Raw genomic sequence first — 23,047 nt, 5'->3', positions numbered from 1 at the left:
ATAAAATTAAATAATTAAATAAATGTATTTCTAATATTTTTTTAAAATAAAAACACATCTTTGAAACGCATTATATCTAGTGAGATAAATATTTTATAAAAATTTATTTATCAGTTATATTTATCAGTTTTATTTTGATAATAATATAATATTGATTAATATTTTTATATTTATAATGTTCAGAAATATATGATACAAATTTATTTCTATAAAAGATATATATTTGTAAGTTATATAAGAAGCTTAACATGTTATATATATATATATGCTATTATATTTTTATATATTTTATATAATAATTTTTATATAAATTATATAATTTAATTTATTAGTGAAGATCTAATTTGTAATTTGTGCAAATATTATTAAGATGATATTATATACACTTATATACTACTAATTTTTACTGATTGTTATTTTTTATAATAAATTACGTCAATTATATGAATTTAAATTATATTAAATTATATTTGATAACATGATCAATTTTAGTTTTATATAAATTATTTATCTTACAAAAACTTAAAATATGGAAAAATTTATTATTGTTTCCTGAAACTTTTCAATATTGGATATATATTATTAAGTGCATCTTGCAATTCAGTTCTATTTTTTGCTCCTAAAAAATTATTATACATAGATATTTATAAAAATTAGAAATCTTCTTCTTTTAATTTATTCTTACCTGTTAATACAACTTTTCCATTTACAAATATAAGTAATACTACTCTTGGTGATACCATTCTATATATAAGACCTGGATAAAGTTCAGGTTCATAACTAGAAAATTGTCCATGTATATGATTTAAATTTTCTAATTTAATTGGAAATTTTAGATCACATGTAGCAACTATATTTTGTATTTTAAAATTATAAAATTTAGCCTGTAATAATAGACACACAAAATGAAATATAAGATTATTATTTCTCTATTTATTTAAATAAAATATATAATATTTCTTACTGCAAAACCTAACTTCTGAATTATTCTTGCAAACTTTCTTGTTGCTAAATAAGAGTCTTCTTCACTTCTTGCACCAGTGCATACTATTTTTCCAGAATGAAAAATTAATGCAGTAGCTCTAGGATTCCTAATTCTCATAATCAGACCCATAAATCTTGCTGGATTATATTCAGAATTTCTTGTTCTTGTATTAATATACATTAATGGTAATTCTATGCCTAAGTTAACTGTAGAAACTACATTTCTAAAAAAAAAAAATATATAGTTCAACTATGTATTCTCTATTTATTTATAAACTTGAAGTATTCACTTTCATTTGAAATACATATAATAATTTTAATTATTTCTCGCAAAATTTATTTAGATAGCTTGTAATAATAAAAATGAAAAAAAGATTTATAACTGAAGTACATGTTACTTACTGTAAACAAGGTTCTATCACTTCTTTTGTACTATTAGCTGGGGTCATCGGACTTATCAATGATTGTGGATTAACATTTTGCGATGTGCTTGGTCGTGGAACATTAGTCTAAAATAAAAATTAGCAAATAAATCGAAAAGTTTATGAATAAGTGCATACTCTATAAACATATTTATTAATTTACCGATTGTGGCGGACCCATCAAACCATCTTCCCCAGCATTTTTTGCAGGGTTACCAAGTAACTTTTTTAATTCATTGTCTTCTTGTACAATTGCAGTCATCTTGTTTGTATCAATTCTTAAATAATTATAAAATCATTTTAATCACATGGACCACCAACCATTTTGAACAATACTCATAACTAGTGCGTCATTTAAAACGCCATCTGTATATGATCAGCTGATTGTTTTTACATTTTAATATATTCTCATAAAATAATACAACAGATGAGATACAAGAGAATAAGCTTAATGCATTTTTTATTAATATTATTTCATTTAATTTTCTTGCTTTTTTTTATTGCTTTTTTAAGTTCATTATCGTTGCTGAATGTTTCGAATCAAAACATTCATATCATATTTTAGTCATCTTATATATATATTGTAAAGAATATTATATTAACATTTTATTAAAAATCAAGATTAATTGTAATTTTAAAAGAAAAATGATACAAGTGTTGACAATTGACATCTCATACATGTGTCTATAGTCTATAGTCATGCGGTAAGAGAATATAGATAAGAAAAGCAAAGTACAAATTATAGAATCAGCGCCATCTCCTGAGTGTTTTACGTTATCCTTCCTTTGAAAAGATGTTTTTAATTAAAAAATGGCGTTGATAGTCAATTCTTATTTTATCTCTATTTTTCTTCATCTATTTAGTAATACATCATATAATAAATTTTTACATCTCTGATTTCTTATTCTTACACGATAAGTCAATTATAATTGAAATTTTGATATGATTATAGTTGCCAATGGCAACGATGAATTATAATTAAGTATACGTGTCAGAACACAACTTAATTAGTATATACGATAAAAAAATAGAATTAAGTTATCAAAAATTGTTTTAAGATTTATTTAATATAATAAAGTGACAATCACTATGAGCTCAATCTTTGGCGGCAGTGACAGTAACAATAATTTAAATGTCATTATTTTTGACGCGTCAAAAAACGAGAGAAAATTGAATGAAGAATTTAAAATATTACAAAGAAAGTTAAAATCAAAATGGAAATTCATCGAGTAATGTTATATTAACTATATTTTGATTATATATTTTCATTGAATTCGAAGTATATTTTTTTATATCTTTTATGTCATATTTTAGAAACAACGATGTTTTAACGGAAGAATTATTATCGACAGGCAAAATATTAGTATTGCCTGGTCCACGAAATAAATTTACAGAATTAGAAATGAATTCGATTAGAGCATTTTTAAATTCTGGCGGACATATTTTAGTTATGCTTGGTGAAGGTGGTGAAAAAAAATCAAATACCAATGTAAATTTTTTATTGGAAGAATTTGGCATAATGGTGAACAATGGTATTTCATTATAAAAATTTCTAATGAAAGTATAATTAAAAAAACCTTGTTTCATTTTATGTACTTTATCATCAAATTTTTAGATAGTGTTATACGTATGAGTTATAGTCAGACAATGCATCCAAAAGAATGTTTAATTTCTCAAGGAATGTCAAACAAATCCATATTTTCAAGAAATCATGATGAGTATATGTAAATTATTCAAATACAATTATTAATTGTCATATCATATAAAAATATTTTATTTTTAATGTATTTTATTTTTAATATTATGTTATAGAAATATGAACTTTTTATATCCATATGGAGCAACTTTAAATGTAGCACAATCATCTAGAGTTGCATTATCAAGTGGATCAATAGCAATTCCAACAAATAGACCTATTTGTGCTTATCATTATGATGAAACCAATGGTGGAAAATTACTTGTTTTAGGTTCTTCAAGAATGTTGACTGATACATATATTGAAAAAGAAAAAAATGATTCATTAAGACAAATGATTTTTGATTTTTTTGAATCTACAGATATTGTAATTAAAGAATCTCAAATGGATGATGTAGATGTAAGTTTCTATATTTTAATAACTGATCATATCAATAATTATTTATCATTATTAATGATAATAATATTTATCTAGTTCTGGGAATATAATTTTATCCCAGATATTACACAACAAGCTGATAATCCAAAAGTATGTACTCAGGATATGGATATTATGGATAATCCTTATGATTATACCAAATTATTTAAACATCATCTTTATTCAGTAAACTTAGATATGGTACCCTCTTGTATAAAAGCTTATGAAGTTCTTGGTGTAAAACATGAACCACTTACTCTTATTTCACCACATTTTGAGACTCCATTACCACCTATGCAAGCTTCAGTAAAGATTATTATTATTGTATTATAAATATATATTTTAAATTAGATATATGGCAAAACAAATTTATTTTTTTTATAGGTATTTCCACCAAGTTTTCAAGAATTACCACCACCAGCTTTGGAATTATTTGATTTAGATGAAGCTTTTAGTTCTGATTTATTGAAATTATTACAATTAACAAATAAATATATGGCAACAAAAGATTTATCAAAAGATATGGAATTAGATCATTACATTCGAGAATTTGGAAGTATTATTAGAATAAGTAACTCGGAAACTCATTCAGCCAAAGAAGTATTAAATATAGTTTTTCAAAGTATCTGTAGTTATAAAGCTATGCATGAATGAAAAAAAATTGTACATATTAAAATTATATATATTGTGTTTTAATATTTTACTTGTACTACATTTATATAAATATTATATAAATATTATATATTTATATAAATATACACAATGTAAAAGATATGTATATAATTAAAAGGTTATAATATTGTATATTTTTTTAATGATTAAAATTATTCTCAATTATCTTTTATTGTGAAATCTTATTTTATGAAATATTATTTTAGAAGTTTTAGAATATCAAAAAAAAATTATGAAATTAGAATAAACCTCATATTTTATATAAATTTATGCACTTTGTCCATAAACACTATTTTAAACAAGAAATAAAAAAAATATTAGAAAAATATTAGATATTGCGTTTATTGTTGCACTTTATTCATGATCATATGTAACATAAAATGAACGTTACTGCCATCTACTGTGAATACTCTGAAATTTCAAGTAAAATAAAATTGATTATCATGGCAGTATAATCATTAATGCACATAATAATTTATTTGTCAATAATCAACTAAAGTATTTGCAATTTATTTTATTTTAAATAGTAAAATGATTTTCATAATTTAAAATATTCTTTCTTATGTCGTTTCAACAGTGTTTATAAAAAATGTCGGTATTCTTCGTGAATGCGTAAGTAAAATTATTTGTTTCTATATTATTAGGTTATATGTATATTTTTCCTACATATTTATTTCAAAATTTTTTTAAAAAATGTAATGTTATTTTACAAAAATATGATATATATTGAATAAATAAATACATTATGGTGTAAATAAATATATTAACTTGTTATTATTATTCTGTTTAGTAATCAAGATAGTGAAGTTGAAGGTGATTCAAATGGAGACTTACAAATTGCATCGCCTGGTAGTTCTGAAGCTCAACAAACTTTGGCTCAATTTTGGCCAAAAGTTACAGAAGAAATTAAAAAAATTACTACTGTAAATAATAATTTAAATATTATATATTTTATAAGATATTATTTAATTACTTTATTGTTACTTAATAATAATTTAATTTTATTTATTATTGGATTTATAGATGGACTTAAAAACACAATCATTGCCATTAGCAAGGATAAAAAAAATTATGAAACTTGATGATGATGTTAAAATGATAAGTGCAGAAGCTCCAATGTTATTCTCTAAAGCAGCAGAAATTTTTATACATGAATTAACATTAAGAGCATGGGTTCATACAGAAGATAATAAAAGACGTACTCTTCAAAGAAATGATATAGCAATGGCAATAACTAAGTATGATCAATTTGATTTTCTAATTGATATAGTCCCTAGAGATGAATTGAAACAAAGTAAAGCACAGACTGAAAGCACTGTACGTACTTCTATGAATTCAGATCAGGTACATTACTACTTTCAATTAGCACAACAACAAGCTTCTGCCAATCAAAATGTTCAAAGTGGTAATGCTACTACACAACCCATACAAATAGTGCAACCGTCAACTGGACAAATACAAACAATTAATATTGGTAGTCCAGTAGAACAGGTATATATTTTGTTCTTATAAAATATTCTATTTCTTTTATAAATTGAAATATTTATTAGATAATTTAATATAGGAAAGCACTACTCCAAATACAGCACAGACTGTAACAGTACAAAGTCCACAACAATCATCAGGCCAACAAATTATACAATTACAACAGGCTCAACAAACACCTACAACACAAACTGGGGGAATACAAATTGTACAACAAATTGTAACACCTAGTGGAGAAATTCAACAAATACCAGTATGTATACTATTTTAGAATCTAATATGAATTTATTATTTATTTATATGTTTATTTATTCAACTTGTATATAATTTTAGATACAATTAACGCCTCAACAACTTCAAATGATTCGTATGCAAGTACAAGGTGGAAGTAATCAACCAATTATAATTCAAACTGCTCCTATACAAGCTCAACCCCAATTGATACAGGTTGCGCAAGGTGCTCAAGCACCGGTGTTTCTACAAACTAGCGGAACAGACAATGAGTAAATATTAATTAATTTTAAGAAATATTTAATGTTTAGTACAACAAACAAAAAACCGGATAAAACAGTAAACATAAACTTGTATGGTAAGGAATAAAATTTTTTGTAAATTATTCCTAAAACAAAAGCGTTTTATAACTTTTATCCTTATTACAATACAAAATCGTGAAAATAATTTCTGCTTGATGTGACTATAAAATTATATGATTATACCATGAATAGATGATTTAACTTTGGCAATTAAAGTTAAAATTTTTAATGAAAGTAAAATTTCGTGATCATTTAAATACTTTAAAAGCTGTTTTCAAGGACAATGTATATCGTAGAGCGGTTATAAGATGCCGATCGAAGGGTTGTCACTGAAGCGAAATGAAGTGAATTGAAGCGAGGTAAAGTGAAGAATAAAGATAAGCAGCCAACGCAAGATGTAATCTGATTCGTACGTCGCGTTCCTTAGCCGCTGGCTGCTTCGCATGGCTGAGCTTAGGACTGGCTGGTGCAACTTGTATTATGTTTCACGTTGCTGCGGTTCTTGTCTGGCAAGTCTTGAGCTCGAAGCCTTCAACAGTTTCGAAACGTCACGTAATAATAAATATATTAAAATTTATCCACTTATAAATTATACTGAACCATTTTTGATTGCTCAATCAACTAATGCGATAATCTAAGAAAATATTTCATAAATGTAATATAATTTATAAATGGTAAATAATAGCAATAATGGCAAAAGATTTGAAATTATTTTATGTAATTCAAGATTATGATATAAATATAATTATGTTAACATTACATTGTAAAATATTAATTATTATTTATGTATTTATCATAGAATTTTTAATTAAAAATTTATAAATCAAAAAATAGAAAAAACAAAATACATTAGAAAAATAATAACATGTAAATTTATTATACATTTACAAAATCTTGAAAAATCATCGTTAAATAAAACAAAAATATCGAACTATTATTATCAAATGATTGTAGCTCCACGAATATTTTCATCGCAACGAAGAGTAACGGAAGGATGAGTGCCCTAAGCAGGAAGACTAAGAGATGAGGAAGAGGGTAAAGAAGATGGTGGCACGTCTTGAAGTCCTTTTATTAGCACGGAACAAAGATGTGCTCCATTTAGTGACGTTGCCACCATGGTTCTGGTTGCCAAGGAAACCTTGTGCGCCCAACGTTGCAGTCTCAAACATACTCTCTGGAGATTTTAATTCTTCCTTCAAGAACGCTTCGATGGGTCCTTCCACCTCGCGATCTACGCCACTGCTTGAATACTCGGATTTCACGACATGTTTACAAAGATCCTAGAGATAAGTTGAGAATGGCCGCCGCAGCCCATGCCTCCTCCATGGGTGTAAGGTGACAGCTGCCTGCGCCTGCGTTACATGCACACAGGGTGTCCGAAAATTAGCTTGCCATCTCATTTGTGATTTATATACTGATTAATTAAGAACAACATTCACAACATATTTTAACTTCATTTCTTGTATCTTAATCCTTGATACTAGAAATTAAAGTTATAAATATTATAAAATATTGATTAAAACTTGTACCTATTAAATATTACACAATAAAATTTATCAATTAAATTTTTATTAAAAATTAAGATAAATAAATTATTTGTGTTTAAAACAATATTTTGTATTTGGCAAAATTTCCCAATCATTCTATTATAAATGACTTTATCATAAATATCAATTCCGGGATTTCTAAATTGTATATTTATAAAATTTTTGCCTTTCTAATTGTCCATTCTTCAAGCAGTAAATTATACTAATACAAGTTGACATTTTCGAATTGTACACCCCATATAACCTAAGATACGTTTGTACATACCTACTTAAACAAATCCTTTGGTATGTGTGCGCGAGATCCCCACCCTTACATACACATATATAAGAAAGAGAAGGAAATATCTCGCTTACTTAGCTGGGGCTGAACCCACCCGCAGGATTTCTACACGTGTGTGCACTTATTTTAGCAGGATCTTATCGTGAAGATGTGTCGTTCGAGAAACAAAAGACTACATTTTTTAATAAAAAAAAAAATTCCAATTTTTCTCTTGAAACTATTTAGATTGAAAATAATATCTCATATCTAATATTTTATTTAAAATAGTATTTATTTCAATTATATAGATATCATTTTATTTCATAATTTTCTTATTTTATACGCTAACTGTAATAAAATGTTACATCAAATAATGTTAAATTTTTTTTAATAATTACACAAAGTTTCGATTTATAATTATTATATTAATTACAATTATAATTTTTAAAAAAGATAAAAATATCTAAATATATTGATAGAATTTATGAATGAATATTTTTTTATTGATGGAAAAATGTTTACCATTAATTTTTTCATTGTCTGCCGAAATGACCGGTGGAACTCACTCAAGCAAAAGTTAGTTTGTTTCGGCATTAAAAGACATATGTACATACCTGAACTTCTACAAAGTAAATATTCTGGTCCGTACTCATACACTTTTTTCTAAAATGTGTAGGTATGTGCACCCTTGGGTGGTCGACGCGCACATCGAAGCACACCATTTGCACGTTAGAGATAGACCACAAGCGTCCCGCATACTTCAAGCTAGTACTGCACTTACTTGCACGCTGTCTTATTTATTTGTACACAAGGGTTCTTCGCAACTGTATATAGCACTACGATGTCATTATATTATAAAGGTATCAACCCTTATATCGCTTTCTTTTTCTGAGTGAAACAACGATTGGATTCGACCAACAGGATGTCGACGCCATGTCTCTTTCATGTGCCTTTCTTTATTACCTTCGATCTCCGTCGAACGACTCTTGGGAAACTTGACAACATCCATTTCGCGTAACGCTTCACGGGCTATATCGCATTTGTATTCGTGAACCGTACGTACATCGTAGGTTATATAGTATATAAATCTATATATTTTTTTTTCTTTTTTTTTTTATCTTTTTAAAAAATATTATAAAGTTTTAAAAAGAATAGTCTAATTTGTCTAAAAGATAAAAATTTCTCTTTTTCATTCTATTGTGAAATTATGATCGGATTAAGGTAAATACTTATTCTGCTCTGTTGCACTTATTCGGAATAACCTAAAGATACTAATCTTCTTTGTCGTTTTTCGAAGAATTTTTCCAATCGAAATCGCTTTTGCTTTCGGTTCTTCTTTTGTTTATCATTTTCAAGTACTACTAACAGATATATAAGTTCGAAAAGCGCAATCGACATTGTGGCGAATAAATAACACGAGGAAATGAATCACTTAATCATATTCGCCATCGTATGCACTTTGATGCGAGAAATATTACGTATCAGGGATGAGAGCGAGATAATAAAGCAACCGTTGCACATTCTCCCGCATTCGAGCACATTCTTTTTTATTTTATATTTTATTTTATTTTTTGTCAAAATTGATTTCCATATATTTTTAGACATTATAAAAAAAGATTAACAATATTTAAATATTATTTGCTTAGAAAAATTAACATTCTGAAGTATTTTATACTAATAACTTTATTAAATTGTGTTTAAAGACATCCATTAAGTGTATAAAAAAATTATAAATTTAATGCTGCATTCATATGGGAAATTTAAAGAAAATAGCTTTTTATTTTATAAATTGAAATATCACGTAAGAAGCAATTTTGAAAAATTTCACGGTAACATTATCTAAACTTTCAAGGAAATTTGAGAATCCATCTAGTTCGTATAAAACGCGCATTGGATATAAGAGCAGGTGGTGGGAAATTAGGTTGCTACCCTTGTCTCGCATCGTCCTGATTATCATAGTCAAAAATATAATCTTCGTCTCGTGCGCGACATTTTCATTAGGTGCAATCCTATACCGCAAAAATATTCATGAACCATTATTATAATTAAAAAAAAGTCTGAATTTCTTTCAATTTGTGCAATAAATAATATTTTGTGTCAACAAAATAATATTAAAAATGTATATAATAAAATTTGGATTATTAATATTCATTTAACAAATATTTTAAAATTAAAACAGAATAAAATTAGAAAATAAATAATTTATATAAAGTAATTGACATATATATATATATATATATATATATTTAAATTAATTTAAATCTGAAAAAAATCTGTTAGTTTATCTAGTATTCAGAAATAATTTTTATTTTAACATGCAATGACAGGTAGCAAGGACAAATATCTTGGGCCACTTTTATCACACCATAATCGATAAAAAGACAAAAAAAAGAAGAAAGAATATTCTCCTTCCAAGAAGGCAGCAAGTATGACGTAGGGCCGTTGGACCTCCCGTCAAGAATTCTCTATCTCCGATTATAAAACAAAGAAGGAAAAAAAAATGCATGCGTACCATGCTGTGGATGCGATGCAAAAGAACAACGTGAACATTCGTTGTCGCATCACATTTCCCGGCACGTAGATTCAAAAACCTGTCTTATCTGAAAAAAGATGTTAAATCGAAAATAATCGTATACGTCAAACGCTGTCGAACAATGTAACCAAATGTAATCTCTACAGAGGTCACCACTAATTGCCAGCACTATGGCAACGATCTTTGGCACGTGGAGACCTCTTCACGGATTAAAATCTTTCACCATGCATTAGAAACGACCACTTTGGACCGCGCGTATTCCACCATTAATTCGTTAACCCCGTGCTGTGCATTCCTTCGCGGTTATCAAGATCGTGAACATAGACTACCTTAATAACTATTCTACGATGGACTTCTTCCTTGTACGGGCTGTAAACGAAAAAAGTTGTGGGTCTGTCAGTCGAGAACGATTCGTAAAAACGAACGGTGACAGGAGGTGACAATTATTCGAATAAGGGGGTAACCTGATTGTGTCTTTCTTCGTCTATCATCTAGATCCGTTCTTTGTTGTTTCTTTTCTTTGTCTGACAATCGAGTGGCCAAGCGAGTTGCTATTAGCCTCTCTCATTCTAATTAACGAGCGACCTGTACGCGTCCGACCAACGAAACGAGACGACGAATAGAACTGCTAACGGTAGGATGAAGATGGAGGATAAAACTGAGAGAGGAGATGAACAGGGAAGAAGGATGCCAAACGAGCCGGCCAACCACGTGACTATCGGGCGGGGGTGGCAGGCGACATTTCGCATGCTCAGAACTCCACAGGCTGCAGCATATCGCACACCGAGCCGATACGCTTCGCAGGGAAACAATAGTGTTAATTGCGTTTGTGATATAAAAAATTCATCAAAAGAGTCTCAAAAAACGCGTATTGAGTGGATGTAACCTCGAAAAAGATCGACTACTGCTTTTCGTTTCGATTGCCTCGAAACATACATACTATTCACTGATTCCATGGTTTCACCCTTCGCGCGGTATACGGATAAAACTGTTTGAGAGATGTTTTCTCGCGAGATCATCGACCAAACTCTTTTAATTACATTACGCTAGTAGTTTCTTTCGTGAAGTGAATTTTTGGATGGATTTTTGTTGATCAAAAAATTATTTCGTGTATTGTTGGGAGCAGTCGATTGATAGTGCATCCGTCGGTTGTCATGATGTTCTCGTGGTTGTGGAAAGTGCGAGAAAAGTGAGAGGTTGTGTGCTTAAACCCCAAGTGCATCACATATACGCATATATACAATATAAGCAAAAGGATGACGATGCTACTATTAGGAGAAAACCGAATACAGCTTCCTTGATCTACGAATAATTTGCGGCGAAGCACCCTCGTTCTTGGTCCAGCTTTAACACCGGATACAAGGTTTGAATTAATATATATTTGTTACATAATTTATTATTAATTTATTTTACTAACGATATCATTTTCACATTTAAAATAAAAATTAATTAATAATTTTGTAAATTGCACAATTATTTATATTTATATAAAATAATTATATTTATATTATTATGCAACGTATAAGTCTTTATAACTTATAACTTCATTCAAATGCAAATAAAATTTTTGTAAAACATAATATACGTAAGTTAAAAATTACATAAAATGAAAATTAATTAAACTGTAAAATTATTTTAGATTAAGATAGAACGATTTACATAAGAATATATATAAATACTTTTCCAAAGTATTAGAAATAGTGAATAAAATAAACGGAAACAATGATCGAATGAATTTGTTGATCGAATGCCACGTGGGAAGCGCAATTCTCTTTGCTTTATATTTATACATTCTCTAACTTATTAGTTGTGCGGGTCACACGCGCTACATGAATATACTTTTGCACATACACGTATATACAGAAATGCATCCACAATCACACTCACATATGTAAATGTCATTATCAATTGAGCATGCGTGACTTATGCATCTCATTCGGCTTGTTACCAGTAATGTATTTTAATTGGTCAACCGCTGCATAGTGCCAAGTACTTAATCCGTAGTACTGAAAAGCCGAGTGAAATTTTTATTCTATGAAAATGTTTTCATACAAAAAATAATAAAGAAATATTAATTTCGAGTAGTCATTATTCGAAATAAATTTATTGATGGAATAAAATGTTTTGAGACGAATTCGTGATTTCTATGGTCTGTTTCATGAGAGGTTAAAGAAAAAGAAATGACGAAGGAAAGCCAGGGAATTCTGGGACGAAGGAGAAGCTTTTGTCTTGGCCTCGTAGTGTAACCATCCCTTCCTTATTTTTCTTCTTTCCTCCTTTCAAATGTAAGCTGACCGCGGCCTGTTGTGGACACGAGTGTCGTGCACGAGAAACTTCTGGCCGCACATTCCTCTTTTTCTATCCTACTTTCGTTTCGTTGCGTTTCTTTGACGGCTGACGGACAGCGGCAAGGCAAACAACTCAACTGCGATAAACATTTCGGTGCACGTTTTATTTAGATAAACCCGAACGTTTTTCCAAGGACTTTCATGCCTTTTCAAGAAAATAAATAATAACGTAATTTCAAATAACGTTGATGATACAATAAACAGGATATTTAGGATATCATTGTATGTGTATGTATATATGTGCTTATAGATAAAAATGGACTTTATAAATAAAACGGAATACATTTCATTTTATTTATAAAGTATTATATTTATTCATAAATATTAAATAGAAGAAAATGTTATATAAAAGATTTTATTTTTAATTGTATTGCTAATTTTATGAAATATTAATTTAAGATTAAATAAGATTAATAAGATTTAAGATTAAATAAATTATTCATATTGATTCTTCTCTTAACCAATGTACTATGATATTTAATTCTAATAAAAGCTTAGCTTTATAATATATATGAGATAAATGAAATCTATTTTTCAGTTATTATAATATTATAAATTATCTTACTACTAAATATAAATTTATAATAAGCTAAATTTTCTTAAATATATATTTTATTAAATATTATACACTTTATAGATCATTAATTAAATTCCATATAAAAATTATTTGTTAAAGTCAATCCATATAATTTTCATTAAAATCTATTGAGATAAAAATCAAATTTTTGATTTGAGAAATGAATGGTTACAGTTATATTCGTTGTTAGTTAAAAGCAACAGTTTTTCATCGATCAATCATGGATACAATGTTCAACGGGAGGGAATTCGGATGCGTTTAACGCGTGTTTTTCTCTTTCGCGTTTTTCCGGTATCATTCGATACAAAAGAAAAAAACGACGCGACGAAATACAGTGATCGTTTAATATCGCGCACGCACTGTCCATTGTTTCGAACGATTAAATCGGCTATTTTTTTTTTCGACTTTCAACGTTGTTCGAGAACGCGTATATGTATTACGTTTCCGAGAAGAAAAATCGAGCGAGTCCTCTGCCTGTTGTTCAAACACATGGCTGCACGCTAATTGATTCATCGTCGTGTTCCAACGTGAGCGACGTAACTTCCAACCGACGTGATGCATGCATCACGAGGAAACAATTGCTTTCATACTCTTACAAACGTATGTATATGTATATATATATATAATATATATAATATATATATACATATTATATATATATATATTATACATATATTATATATATATAGAGGATCATGTATCCTTGATGTGCGATTGTTCGTACTTTTCTCGAAACGATCGTTCCATTGACAATGATTTATTCAATTACAAACACCCGAGAGAAAATATTTGTTCATGCTCGGAAGAACACTACTGCCCTCGCATTGGAAAACGAGTAATTAATCATATACTCTACTTAGAATCGATTTGTTTGCAGAATCATAATTTAATATGATCTTTTTTTCTCTTTATTATCTATCAATTTAATTAAAGATTTCTGGCTTTCTTATGTCACCAATATAAAAAATTTCATAGCAATATCAATTGTGTTACTGATCGATACAATAATATTTACAATTATAATATATATTTAGATAAACTATATTTATAAGTTTCGATTTTTGTAGGAGAAGGATTTAATATTATATATTTTTATCGTATTTAAATATAAAGAAAGAAAGTAAATTTATAGCAAATTCTTCCTCAAATTTTTTCTTTCTTTTTTTATTATATTTTCAAAAAATTTTTTCAATCAAATATTGCATATTTATTTATTTATTTTTATTATTTGATTTTATGAAAATATTTGAAACATATTTTTGAAACATATTTTTTATTATTAAGAATTATTTTTTTCTGATTATTTTTAAAGTTAATAATTTATTGAATAATTATGAAAAACTTCTTTTTAATTTTAATTAAATCATCAAAATTTATAAAAACAATATTATTTTATTATTATTTTATTATATTATAATTGAAAGAAGTTAATTTTTTTTAAATTTCTTTTTCTATATGATATACTTTTTTATATAATTACAACCCCTTTTTGCTGTAGGTAATCTAAGAAACTGTAAGGCACTGTTAGTTTGTTGAACTTTATCAATGGTAAACAGTTTTGAAATCCTGTTCCGCTTGGTGAATGACAATTTATAAATCACAAGTTCAGTGCCCTTTTATATGTGTATCATTAAAAAATCGATATCGAAAACTTATTTTAGTTGAATCAATCGATATTTTTTTTTTTTTTTTTAAAAAAAAAAAAAAAAATATATAAATATAATTATTATATTAATAAAATATGGAAAAAAAAATGCTAAAATTTTTTAAAAAAAAAAAAAAAAAGAAAAAAAAAAAAAAAAAAAATTTTTTTTCTCATTCAAATTTTAAAATTGGAAAAAACTAATAAACTTCTCAACCTATAATTATCAAAAATTTAATATTGATCATTATTCGATTTTCAGAAACTTATTTTATGGAGAAAAGTTTTATAAACTATTTAAAAATAAAACAAATGAAAAACTAATGAAAAAGATATCTGCTTTTGGTTTTCTATTTATGCCCAAGAACAAATAACATTTTAGAATAAACTAACTTAAAAACAAAAAGTTTTTGAAGTTTTTTTCTAAGAAAATTGATGAAATTTTTCAAACTAGATTCTGTGATAAAAAGAGGGATAGAAATAGAGATAAAAAGAAAGAGAAAGAGAAAGAGATCTATCCATAAATAAATCGGAATTTAATCTCGCGGATGCGGTGTATCATTACGATATCGTCGTCAGTGTGAAAGCGCCCTTATGCAAGAGAGTCTCTTTTTCGCAATATATATAGTGCATTACGAAGTATATAAACGCGAATAAGGGCGGAGCACAGACAGATATAGCGACTTGGCAACATAAAGAATACATAATGTAAAACATCGTGAAAGGAGGTTTCATTGGCTGCTCTCTAAGGTTCTTGGTGTACGCCTACCCATCTAGTCACTCCACCTCTTCGACACGCAATTGGCAGACAATAACGAAACTGCCCGTTTCGTATACATTAACTCTTTTCCTGTCAACTGGAACGATGGAACCGAAGAACCACGTGATTGGTTATCGATATCGATTTTAATGAATCTTTTTCAAATGAATTTGATTTTTTAAAAAAATTGGATTCTTTGATTTTTTAGGAACAAATTTATCAAAATAAAAAAATAGATAATTTTTGTTTTGTTTTGTGAGAAAGATATATACATATCACATACACATATTTCATTCCTTAGTATTATAATTGTTAAAACATAAAATTTGTAAAATAAAAATATTTTAAAAGTTTGCATCTTTAAAAATAAAGAAATTAAAGAATTTTATAATTTAAATATATTTTTTATCTTCGAATATTGACTTATTACGAAGCTCTTTGATTTATAATATTATTTAAGATTACCAAAATGTTTATCCGCACTGAAAATTTTGAAAATAGTAGATTATTTTAAAAGATTTGACAAACATTATAAGAATTATTATTTTGCATGTGTCAAATAAACAAATGTGATAGAGTTATGTCGAAATTCTACACTGGGAAAGTTCCATGAAAATATAATCTATTCACTAATATGCAAATAAAAGATTGACACGTTATCACTCATGATACTATGTCGATAAATATCGCTAAGAAACAAAAACTATTTTTTATTAATTACAGTTATAAAATAATATGAATAAAAAGAAATCTCTATATTTATTATATATATTTTAAAAATTAAAACATCTTTATTTTTTAAATGAAGAGAAATGTTTACAAAAATTTATGATTTAGAAATTAAATTATACATGCAGTCTTTTTTTTACGATTAATTAAACTATTTTATCAATAAATTTCATGATTAATTGATCACATGGTTAATCGATCATTTATTCGATTCATTAAGAAATTCAATATTTTAAATATATAATAAATGAAATTTTAAAATTTAAAATCTAAAAATAATAATATAATGATCAATTATAAAATCTTGAGAGGAATCAACTTTCTTCGCATTTCATTAGAATTGATCAATTCAAACTAAAAAATAAATCAATAATGAGTTTTGAAACTTTTACTTATTCCTAATATAAAAAAATTTTCCTAAATTAATAATATTTCTAAAACAGAGATAATAAATTATTATAAATAATTCACTATTTTAAATTATTATTTCTTATCTTTATTTAAAATAAAACGTGTTTAAATCTGATTCTCAATTATCATACTAAATCGCAACTTTATTCTCTTTTCTCTCAGGCAGAGTGATATGTTAACCGAAGACAATGATCCAACGAAACCAGCAGGCGTTTTAGATAATGCTGGCAACGTGTCATCGTCGACAGAGGCCTCGGTACAGCATCCTCGAGCCACAAACAATGGTAAATAAAGCTCCTCCATTCCGGGTCCATTTAAAAGGCTACCCTTTTAAAGGTCCGTTTACAAATCATCCCTATTTATCTTTCTCTATGTTGATTAATCATCAATTTATTTATTTTCACACACATAAAATTTTTATTGATCAATTCATTTATTTATTTATTTTTTATATTTTTTTCATACATGTATAAAATTTTTATCAATTCATTTATTTATTTATTTTTTTATATTTTTTATATACACACACACATATGCACAAAATTACAACCATGAAAAAATCTTTCATGAAAAGAATTGCAAAATTTGTGTTTGTAAGGTAGCAGCGTGCAATGATAACCGAAACCTCCAATAAAACGGTTTAAATTCAACGTTTCGAAAAGGCTTCCGTCTGTATTTCCCGCTTCCCTTTTGAACGTGTATATCGCCAGTCGATTGAATTAAAACGAGATACCTGGTCGTTGATGGTATGCCGCACTGTTCTTCACTTTTATAAAACTTTTATATAGAATGGTTTTTGTAATGAACTGTTCGTGCTTTTATAACACCATTAATTATTTGTGTAATTAATTGCGCGATGCAGTTCGAATTGAAACGAAATATTCTCATCTCAATGATAATGGCTATTGCTGATTTTTTTCGATCGTATAAAGAGTTTTCACTATGTTAATTCTTTCAAATCAGATTTCTCTTTTAGTGATATTATAATAATAGTATTATATAATAATAATAACAATAATAATAGTAGTAATATTATAATATAACTATTTTATAGTAGTATATAGTAGTATGTATAATAGTAGTATGTAATAATACATATAATAGTATAATATAATATATAAAAAGTTAAATATTTTTGTAGTTAATGTGGTGGAAAAATCATTTTGAGATTTTGAACTTTTCGTGACTAAACAATTTTCGTGAGCAAAAATTGATTATAATCGTTTGATAATTATAAATTGAATTGTTTCATAAATTTTAAATGAATTTTGTTCGTGCAAAATATTTAATTTTTTCCATTTAATTTTATTATTTCGCTTCACTCATTTTACAATTTTTATTTGTTTCTTTAAAAAAATTTATATTTTTAAGTTATATTTTAAATATTTTTAATTAGATATTGTTTTTTATTTTTAATTTTTTTATATAGTTTTATTATGTTTCAAAAAAATGGTGTTTTAAATTATTAATTTATAAGAACAATAATATTATCAACTTGACTTTTAAAATTATAGAATCAATTCAAATAGAAAAAATTACAATTTCTTATTTTCAATGAAAAAAATTGAACGAATTTAGTCATAATAGAATGTCCAGAAATATTTTTCTATGTTTCTTAATTTTCTAATAATATAATACCGAATATATTTTAACTAAAAACACGTGAACGTAAATCGTTTTTGCTCATACTGGCAGAGACAGAAGTCAAAAACGAGGTGCAAGATTGTCCTGAAACCGACAGCGTACCCAGCGGAGAATTGTATATCGATGAGAATGCAGAGGAAAAGGAGCAAGAATATCCGGATTCTATGGAAAAGGCAGATTACAGTTCGTTGTACGGAGCCAATCAATATTATAACAGGCACGTATTTCTCATGAACTATATATATTCTTTTTCTTGAAATTATTCTGATTTTTAATGATAAAGAATCATATTATATTGCAATATTCAAATAGAAAGAAACTGACGATCAATTTGTTTCTTCGAATCTTTGTTTATAATTTCGATTATAAGATATATAGATATACTTAAGTTCTATAAATATATTATTTTATATAAATATTTTATATTATTAGATTGAAATAATTTGTTATTTGAATAATTGTTATAGAACTTAATAATATTTATTAGAAATATTTTTTTTTGTTAAAGATTATTCTTTCATAAAATAATAAAAATGAATATGTTATATATTCAGAACCATTTTTGCTTTGAAAGATAAAATAACAAACCAAATATCTACTCTCTTTTTCTTATATGATTCATATAGAATTTATTTCTTGCTAAATACACACTTTTGTATCAATTTCTTAATTCTCACGAAACTCAAATTTCAGTAACTTTGCTTTAAAAAATATTCGACGTTAAAAATTTAATATATGTCAACAAAAATTTACATTTATTTTAAAAAGAAAGAAAAAAAAAAGAAATTCCAAAGTTTTTTATAATACATATTTTTTATCTACTATATTATGTTATGTATATTTCATATATGTTTATTTATACATATATAATATTATATATCATAATTTATTCATTTTTAAAATATTTTTTTTAAATTTTACTAATTTCCTATATTCTACGTTATGTGTTATTAAAAAATTTCATTATTTTATATCTTTATGTTCCTAACCTTTACGCCACCTTTATCTCACTGAATTATTAATACTTATGTATATCTTTTAGCTAATGAACATTAATAAATGTACGTTTAACATAGAAACTTTATGCCGTTAGTTTATACAACTCGCCACCCTATGGGTCAACCACAGCTGGAAAAAACACCTCAAGCTTGCAAAGTTCTTACCTGACCTCGTATACAACGCCAAGCTCCATGACTCAATACTCGTCTTACGCCACGTACAATAGCGGCACCACAAATTTTCCTAATGTGGCTCAAAATATATCACCATCTTCACAGGTATTAAAAACTCTGAAGTTTATTTTATTTATTATTTTCCAATGTTATCATTTGTTTTTATGATTTTTCAGAAGTTAGATTACAGCGCTTATAGTAGCAGTTTATACGGAAATGACAGGGTACCATTACAGTATTCCGGATATTATCCTATGCACGGTTACCATGCAACACCCACCTCGTTTAACATTGGAAACTTAAATTTTGCTGGTAACGTTCCTTCGTTTTTTTTTTAATTTTTGATTAGTTATATTCTTGTAGAATATAACTAATATAATATATAAATTCCGAGATGAAAATTTCATCATTTTAATAAAGGCGGAATTAATTCCAATTATTATTGTTATATTGCATGAGAATTGTTGAATTTCCGTTTTGTGTTACATCATACAAAGTGATTCATTAGAATAGAATTGTTTTCTGATCGTATTACTTGTTGAAAAGGCAAATGAATATTAATTATAATATTAAATATTACAATATTGTATAAATACAACATTAAAAAATAATTATAAATCTTATTATTTTTTAAAATTATTTTTTAAATTATTAATTGTAAATCTTATTGCTAATTATTTTATATTGTTATTTATAAATTATAAATGTATTAATAAGAAGAAAAAGTACAAGTTTCATAGAAAGAATTATTTGTGTATAAAAATTTTTTAAGAATTAAATTCTGATTTCATTAAATCTTCTTAATTAAAATTTTTCTTGTTAAATTAAACAATTTGATATTAGTAAATATTGTTTTTTGACTTATAAATAATTTTTATTTTTTAAATTTATTTTTTTAATTCAGTTTTTTTAATTTTATTAATTAATTTATTTATATTTATAAAAAATAATTTATAATTTATATGTTTACTTCATATTTCAGAAATATTAAGAATTTTTTTATTTGCTATTTCTATTTATATGTAGAAATATTTTATTGTATTTCTATATATTACAGTTATGATTTATTTTCAATTATGATTTATAGTAACGATTTTCTTCTTTTAAAAAGATTCGACAAAATCTGCACTTACGTTGGACGCAACAACTCACGATGCCAGCGATCTTACCGCACGAGAAACCGCAAACATCGAAGGTAACACGATTCGTACGTGTGATTTTATATCTCTATTTTTTGCGTCGTTATCTTCTCCTTGAATGTGGTGCAACTTTAAAGAATAATTAATAAAATAAATAAATTATAAAAAAAAAATTTAGAATGATATTTCAGAAATTATATCTTAGGATAAAAGAGACCTTAAAATTATAACGTAATATTTAAATAATAGCAATATATAATAAATATATAGATGTTCAAAGAAATAATTTTTGCGATCACAAATTTTACTTGTGATTACGCAAACGATTATATGTCTTTTTTAAATTTATTTTCTTATGTTAAATTTCTTAATAATAATTAAAAAATAATTTATTTTACATATTTTTTTTATTTTATGAATGATATAAATATTTATACTTATTTTTTTTTTAATGAAAAATATAAAAATATATACTTATTAAAAAATGTGACATATTATTCTATGAATATATTTTAGGAACGACAGCGAAACCTTGCAGACGCGGAAGACGCCAAAGCGGAAGTGGAAATAGTATAGGTTCTGCGGACACGACAGAAGCCGGTCCTGACCGGATATTCATTTGGGATCTGGACGAAACCATAGTTGTATTTCACTCTCTACTTACTGGACAATTTGCAACGAAGCACCGTAAGGATCCGGCTCTTCTGGCCCAAGTGGCATATAGAATGGAGGAGATGATATTTAATTTGGCTGATACTCATTTTTTTTTCAATGATGTCGAGGTATTCCTTTAAACATATACATTTTCATTATTTCATGGAAAAAAAATAAATCTTTTTTATTAATTATTATTTATTAAATTGCATTATTTTTGCATAATTTATATCTTTGATAATAACTTATTTGGTTTAACTTTTAGGACTGTGATCAAGTGCACATCGATGATGTATCATCAGATGATAATGGACAAGATTTATCTTCTTATAATTTTGCCAATGATGGTTTCCAATGTGCGTCTACAAACAATGGTATTTGCTTGGCTTCTGGTGTAAGAGGTGGTGTTGATTGGATGCGAAAACTAGCCTTTCGTTATCGAAAAATTAAAGAAATCTATAATAATTATCGAAATAATGTTGGCGGATTGTTGGGTGCTGCGAAACAAGAACAATGGTTACAACTTCGTTCAGAGATCGAAGTATTAACCGATAATTGGCTAACGTCCGCTGTAAAATGTCTGAGTCTTATAAATAAAAGAAGTGACTGCATTAACATTCTAGTCACTACCACACAATTAGTACCAGCTTTATCGAAAGTATTACTTTTTGGAATTGGCGGAATATTTCCAATTGAGAATATTTATTCTGCATCAAAAATTGGTAAGTTATGTAAAAATATTTAAGTATTTAGCTTAAAATATTTATTATATAATTTATGATTTAAATTAATATATAATTGTTATTAATTATATTATTTATGTAATAAAATTCTATAAATAATATATATTTTAGGAAAAGAAAGCTGCTTTGGAAGAGTAGTCGCGCGATTTGGTCGAAGATGTACGTATGTTGTAATAGGTGATGATACTGATGAAGAAACGGCAGCACGTGCCCACAATTTCCCATTTTGGAGAATAAGTAGTCATTCGGACACACAGTCATTGTATAACGCCTTAGAAATGGGATTTCTTTAAACAGAATACATTTATAAAAAAAGTAGGGTTAAGAATGAAAAGTTTCAAAATATGTCTAAAATGAGAAATATCTTAGTTCGTTAAATGGGAACTTATATAAAATATTTCTATATTCTCTACTATCGATAAAGTAACAAAAAAAAAAAAGAAAAAAAAAAAAAAAGAAAAGTTTTTATCGAGTGAACATTTTAAACATTCCTACTATATCGATCGTAAATTGAGGATCGACTGTTTCTTAAGATCGCCATATACGATTATCGATCATAGTTATTTATCGATCGTCAAATGCGACCGATCGGAGCAGGGTCCACAAGTGATATACAATGAAAGTAAAAGAAAAAGACAAAAGTGAAAATTAGAGAGTTATATATAATATTAATATTTCTA

The 23,047-nt window shown here is 26.7% G+C and overlaps 4 protein-coding genes and 1 long non-coding RNA gene across 14 annotated transcripts; 3 read left to right on the top strand and 2 right to left on the bottom strand.

The window, feature by feature from the left end:
• Positions 1–102: 102 nt before the first annotated feature.
• Positions 103–1,712, bottom strand: LOC107995002 (uncharacterized). Of its 2 annotated transcripts, none has more exons than XM_028665297.2 (5): positions 1,570–1,712; positions 1,387–1,493; positions 965–1,208; positions 686–884; positions 103–619 (listed from the first exon to the last, which is right to left on the bottom strand). In XM_028665297.2, the coding sequence occupies exons 1-5, from the start codon at positions 1,666–1,668 to the stop codon at positions 543–545; spliced, it is 726 nt and encodes a 241-aa protein (XP_028521098.1). In that variant the 5' UTR covers positions 1,669–1,712; the 3' UTR covers positions 103–542. The 2 variants fall into 2 exon arrangements, with proteins under 2 accessions (XP_028521098.1, XP_061934559.1); XM_062078575.1 differs by having other exon boundaries at positions 686–886; positions 979–1,208.
• Positions 1,713–2,495: 783 nt separating this feature from the next.
• Positions 2,496–4,356, top strand: LOC107995001 (intraflagellar transport protein 52 homolog). The gene is made up of 6 exons (XM_017052215.3): positions 2,496–2,635; positions 2,721–2,938; positions 3,022–3,130; positions 3,219–3,501; positions 3,577–3,825; positions 3,904–4,356. The coding sequence occupies exons 1-6, from the start codon at positions 2,496–2,498 to the stop codon at positions 4,171–4,173; spliced, it is 1,269 nt and encodes a 422-aa protein (XP_016907704.1). The 3' UTR covers positions 4,174–4,356.
• Positions 4,357–4,596: 240 nt separating this feature from the next.
• LOC107994947 (nuclear transcription factor Y subunit gamma) lies at positions 4,597–7,820 on the top strand. Its single transcript, XM_017052133.3, has 6 exons — positions 4,597–4,803; positions 4,982–5,114; positions 5,215–5,682; positions 5,756–5,929; positions 6,010–6,179; positions 7,164–7,820. The coding sequence occupies exons 1-6, from the start codon at positions 4,781–4,783 to the stop codon at positions 7,234–7,236; spliced, it is 1,041 nt and encodes a 346-aa protein (XP_016907622.1). The 5' UTR covers positions 4,597–4,780; the 3' UTR covers positions 7,237–7,820.
• LOC133666591 (uncharacterized) lies at positions 6,901–11,247 on the bottom strand. 3 transcript variants are annotated; one of them, XR_009830941.1, is made up of 3 exons: positions 10,878–11,247; positions 10,528–10,615; positions 6,901–10,024 (listed from the first exon to the last, which is right to left on the bottom strand). It is a non-coding gene; the product is annotated as an uncharacterized LOC133666591 (long non-coding RNA). The 3 variants fall into 3 exon arrangements; XR_009830942.1 differs by having other exon boundaries at positions 10,528–10,917; positions 11,013–11,247; XR_009830940.1 differs by having other exon boundaries at positions 10,528–11,247.
• On the top strand, positions 11,233–22,828 carry LOC107994946 (eyes absent homolog 4). 7 transcript variants are annotated; one of them, XM_017052130.3, is made up of 9 exons: positions 11,233–11,911; positions 17,178–17,299; positions 18,711–18,876; positions 19,753–19,936; positions 20,008–20,143; positions 20,943–21,026; positions 21,487–21,752; positions 21,890–22,346; positions 22,479–22,828. In XM_017052130.3, the coding sequence occupies exons 2-9, from the start codon at positions 17,188–17,190 to the stop codon at positions 22,658–22,660; spliced, it is 1,587 nt and encodes a 528-aa protein (XP_016907619.1). In that variant the 5' UTR covers positions 11,233–11,911; positions 17,178–17,187; the 3' UTR covers positions 22,661–22,828. The 7 variants fall into 7 exon arrangements, with proteins under 7 accessions (XP_016907619.1, XP_016907618.1, XP_061934343.1 ...); XM_017052129.3 differs by having other exon boundaries at positions 20,943–21,038; XM_062078359.1 differs by having other exon boundaries at positions 17,178–17,300; positions 18,708–18,876; positions 20,943–21,038.
• The last annotated feature ends 219 nt before the right edge of the window (positions 22,829–23,047 follow it).

The sequence above is a fragment of the Apis cerana genome, linkage group LG1 (assembly GCF_029169275.1).
Source record: "Apis cerana isolate GH-2021 linkage group LG1, AcerK_1.0, whole genome shotgun sequence".
Classification (NCBI taxonomy): Eukaryota; Metazoa; Arthropoda; class Insecta; order Hymenoptera; family Apidae; genus Apis; species Apis cerana.
Note: the sequence above shows the minus strand (reverse complement) of the source record. Positions and strands in the feature narration are given on the sequence as shown.

Coding starts and splice junctions, on each gene's coding strand:
- LOC107995002 (XM_028665297.2), bottom strand. CDS start 1,668: ATGACTGCAATTGTACAAGAAGACAATGAATTAAAAAAGTTACTTGGT. Junction 1,494..1,569: donor TGATGGGTCCGCCACAATCG/GTAAATTAATAA, acceptor TTTTTATTTTAG/ACTAATGTTCCACGACCAAG. Junction 620..685: donor TGGAAAAGTTGTATTAACAG/GTAAGAATAAAT, acceptor ATAATTTTTTAG/GAGCAAAAAATAGAACTGAA.
- LOC107994946 (XM_062078344.1), top strand. CDS start 17,237: ATGCTGGCAACGTGTCATCGTCGACAGAGGCCTCGGTACAGCATCCTC. Junction 19,937..20,007: donor ATATATCACCATCTTCACAG/GTATTAAAAACT, acceptor ATGATTTTTCAG/AAGTTAGATTACAGCGCTTA. Junction 20,144..20,942: donor TGGAAACTTAAATTTTGCTG/GTAACGTTCCTT, acceptor TCTTTTAAAAAG/ATTCGACAAAATCTGCACTT.
- LOC107995001 (XM_017052215.3), top strand. CDS start 2,496: ATGAGCTCAATCTTTGGCGGCAGTGACAGTAACAATAATTTAAATGTC. Junction 3,131..3,218: donor AGAAATCATGATGAGTATAT/GTAAATTATTCA, acceptor ATTATGTTATAG/AAATATGAACTTTTTATATC. Junction 3,826..3,903: donor TACCACCTATGCAAGCTTCA/GTAAAGATTATT, acceptor TTTTTTTTATAG/GTATTTCCACCAAGTTTTCA.
- LOC107994947 (XM_017052133.3), top strand. CDS start 4,781: ATGTCGGTATTCTTCGTGAATGC. Junction 4,804..4,981: donor TCGGTATTCTTCGTGAATGC/GTAAGTAAAATT, acceptor TATTCTGTTTAG/TAATCAAGATAGTGAAGTTG. Junction 5,683..5,755: donor TTGGTAGTCCAGTAGAACAG/GTATATATTTTG, acceptor AATTTAATATAG/GAAAGCACTACTCCAAATAC.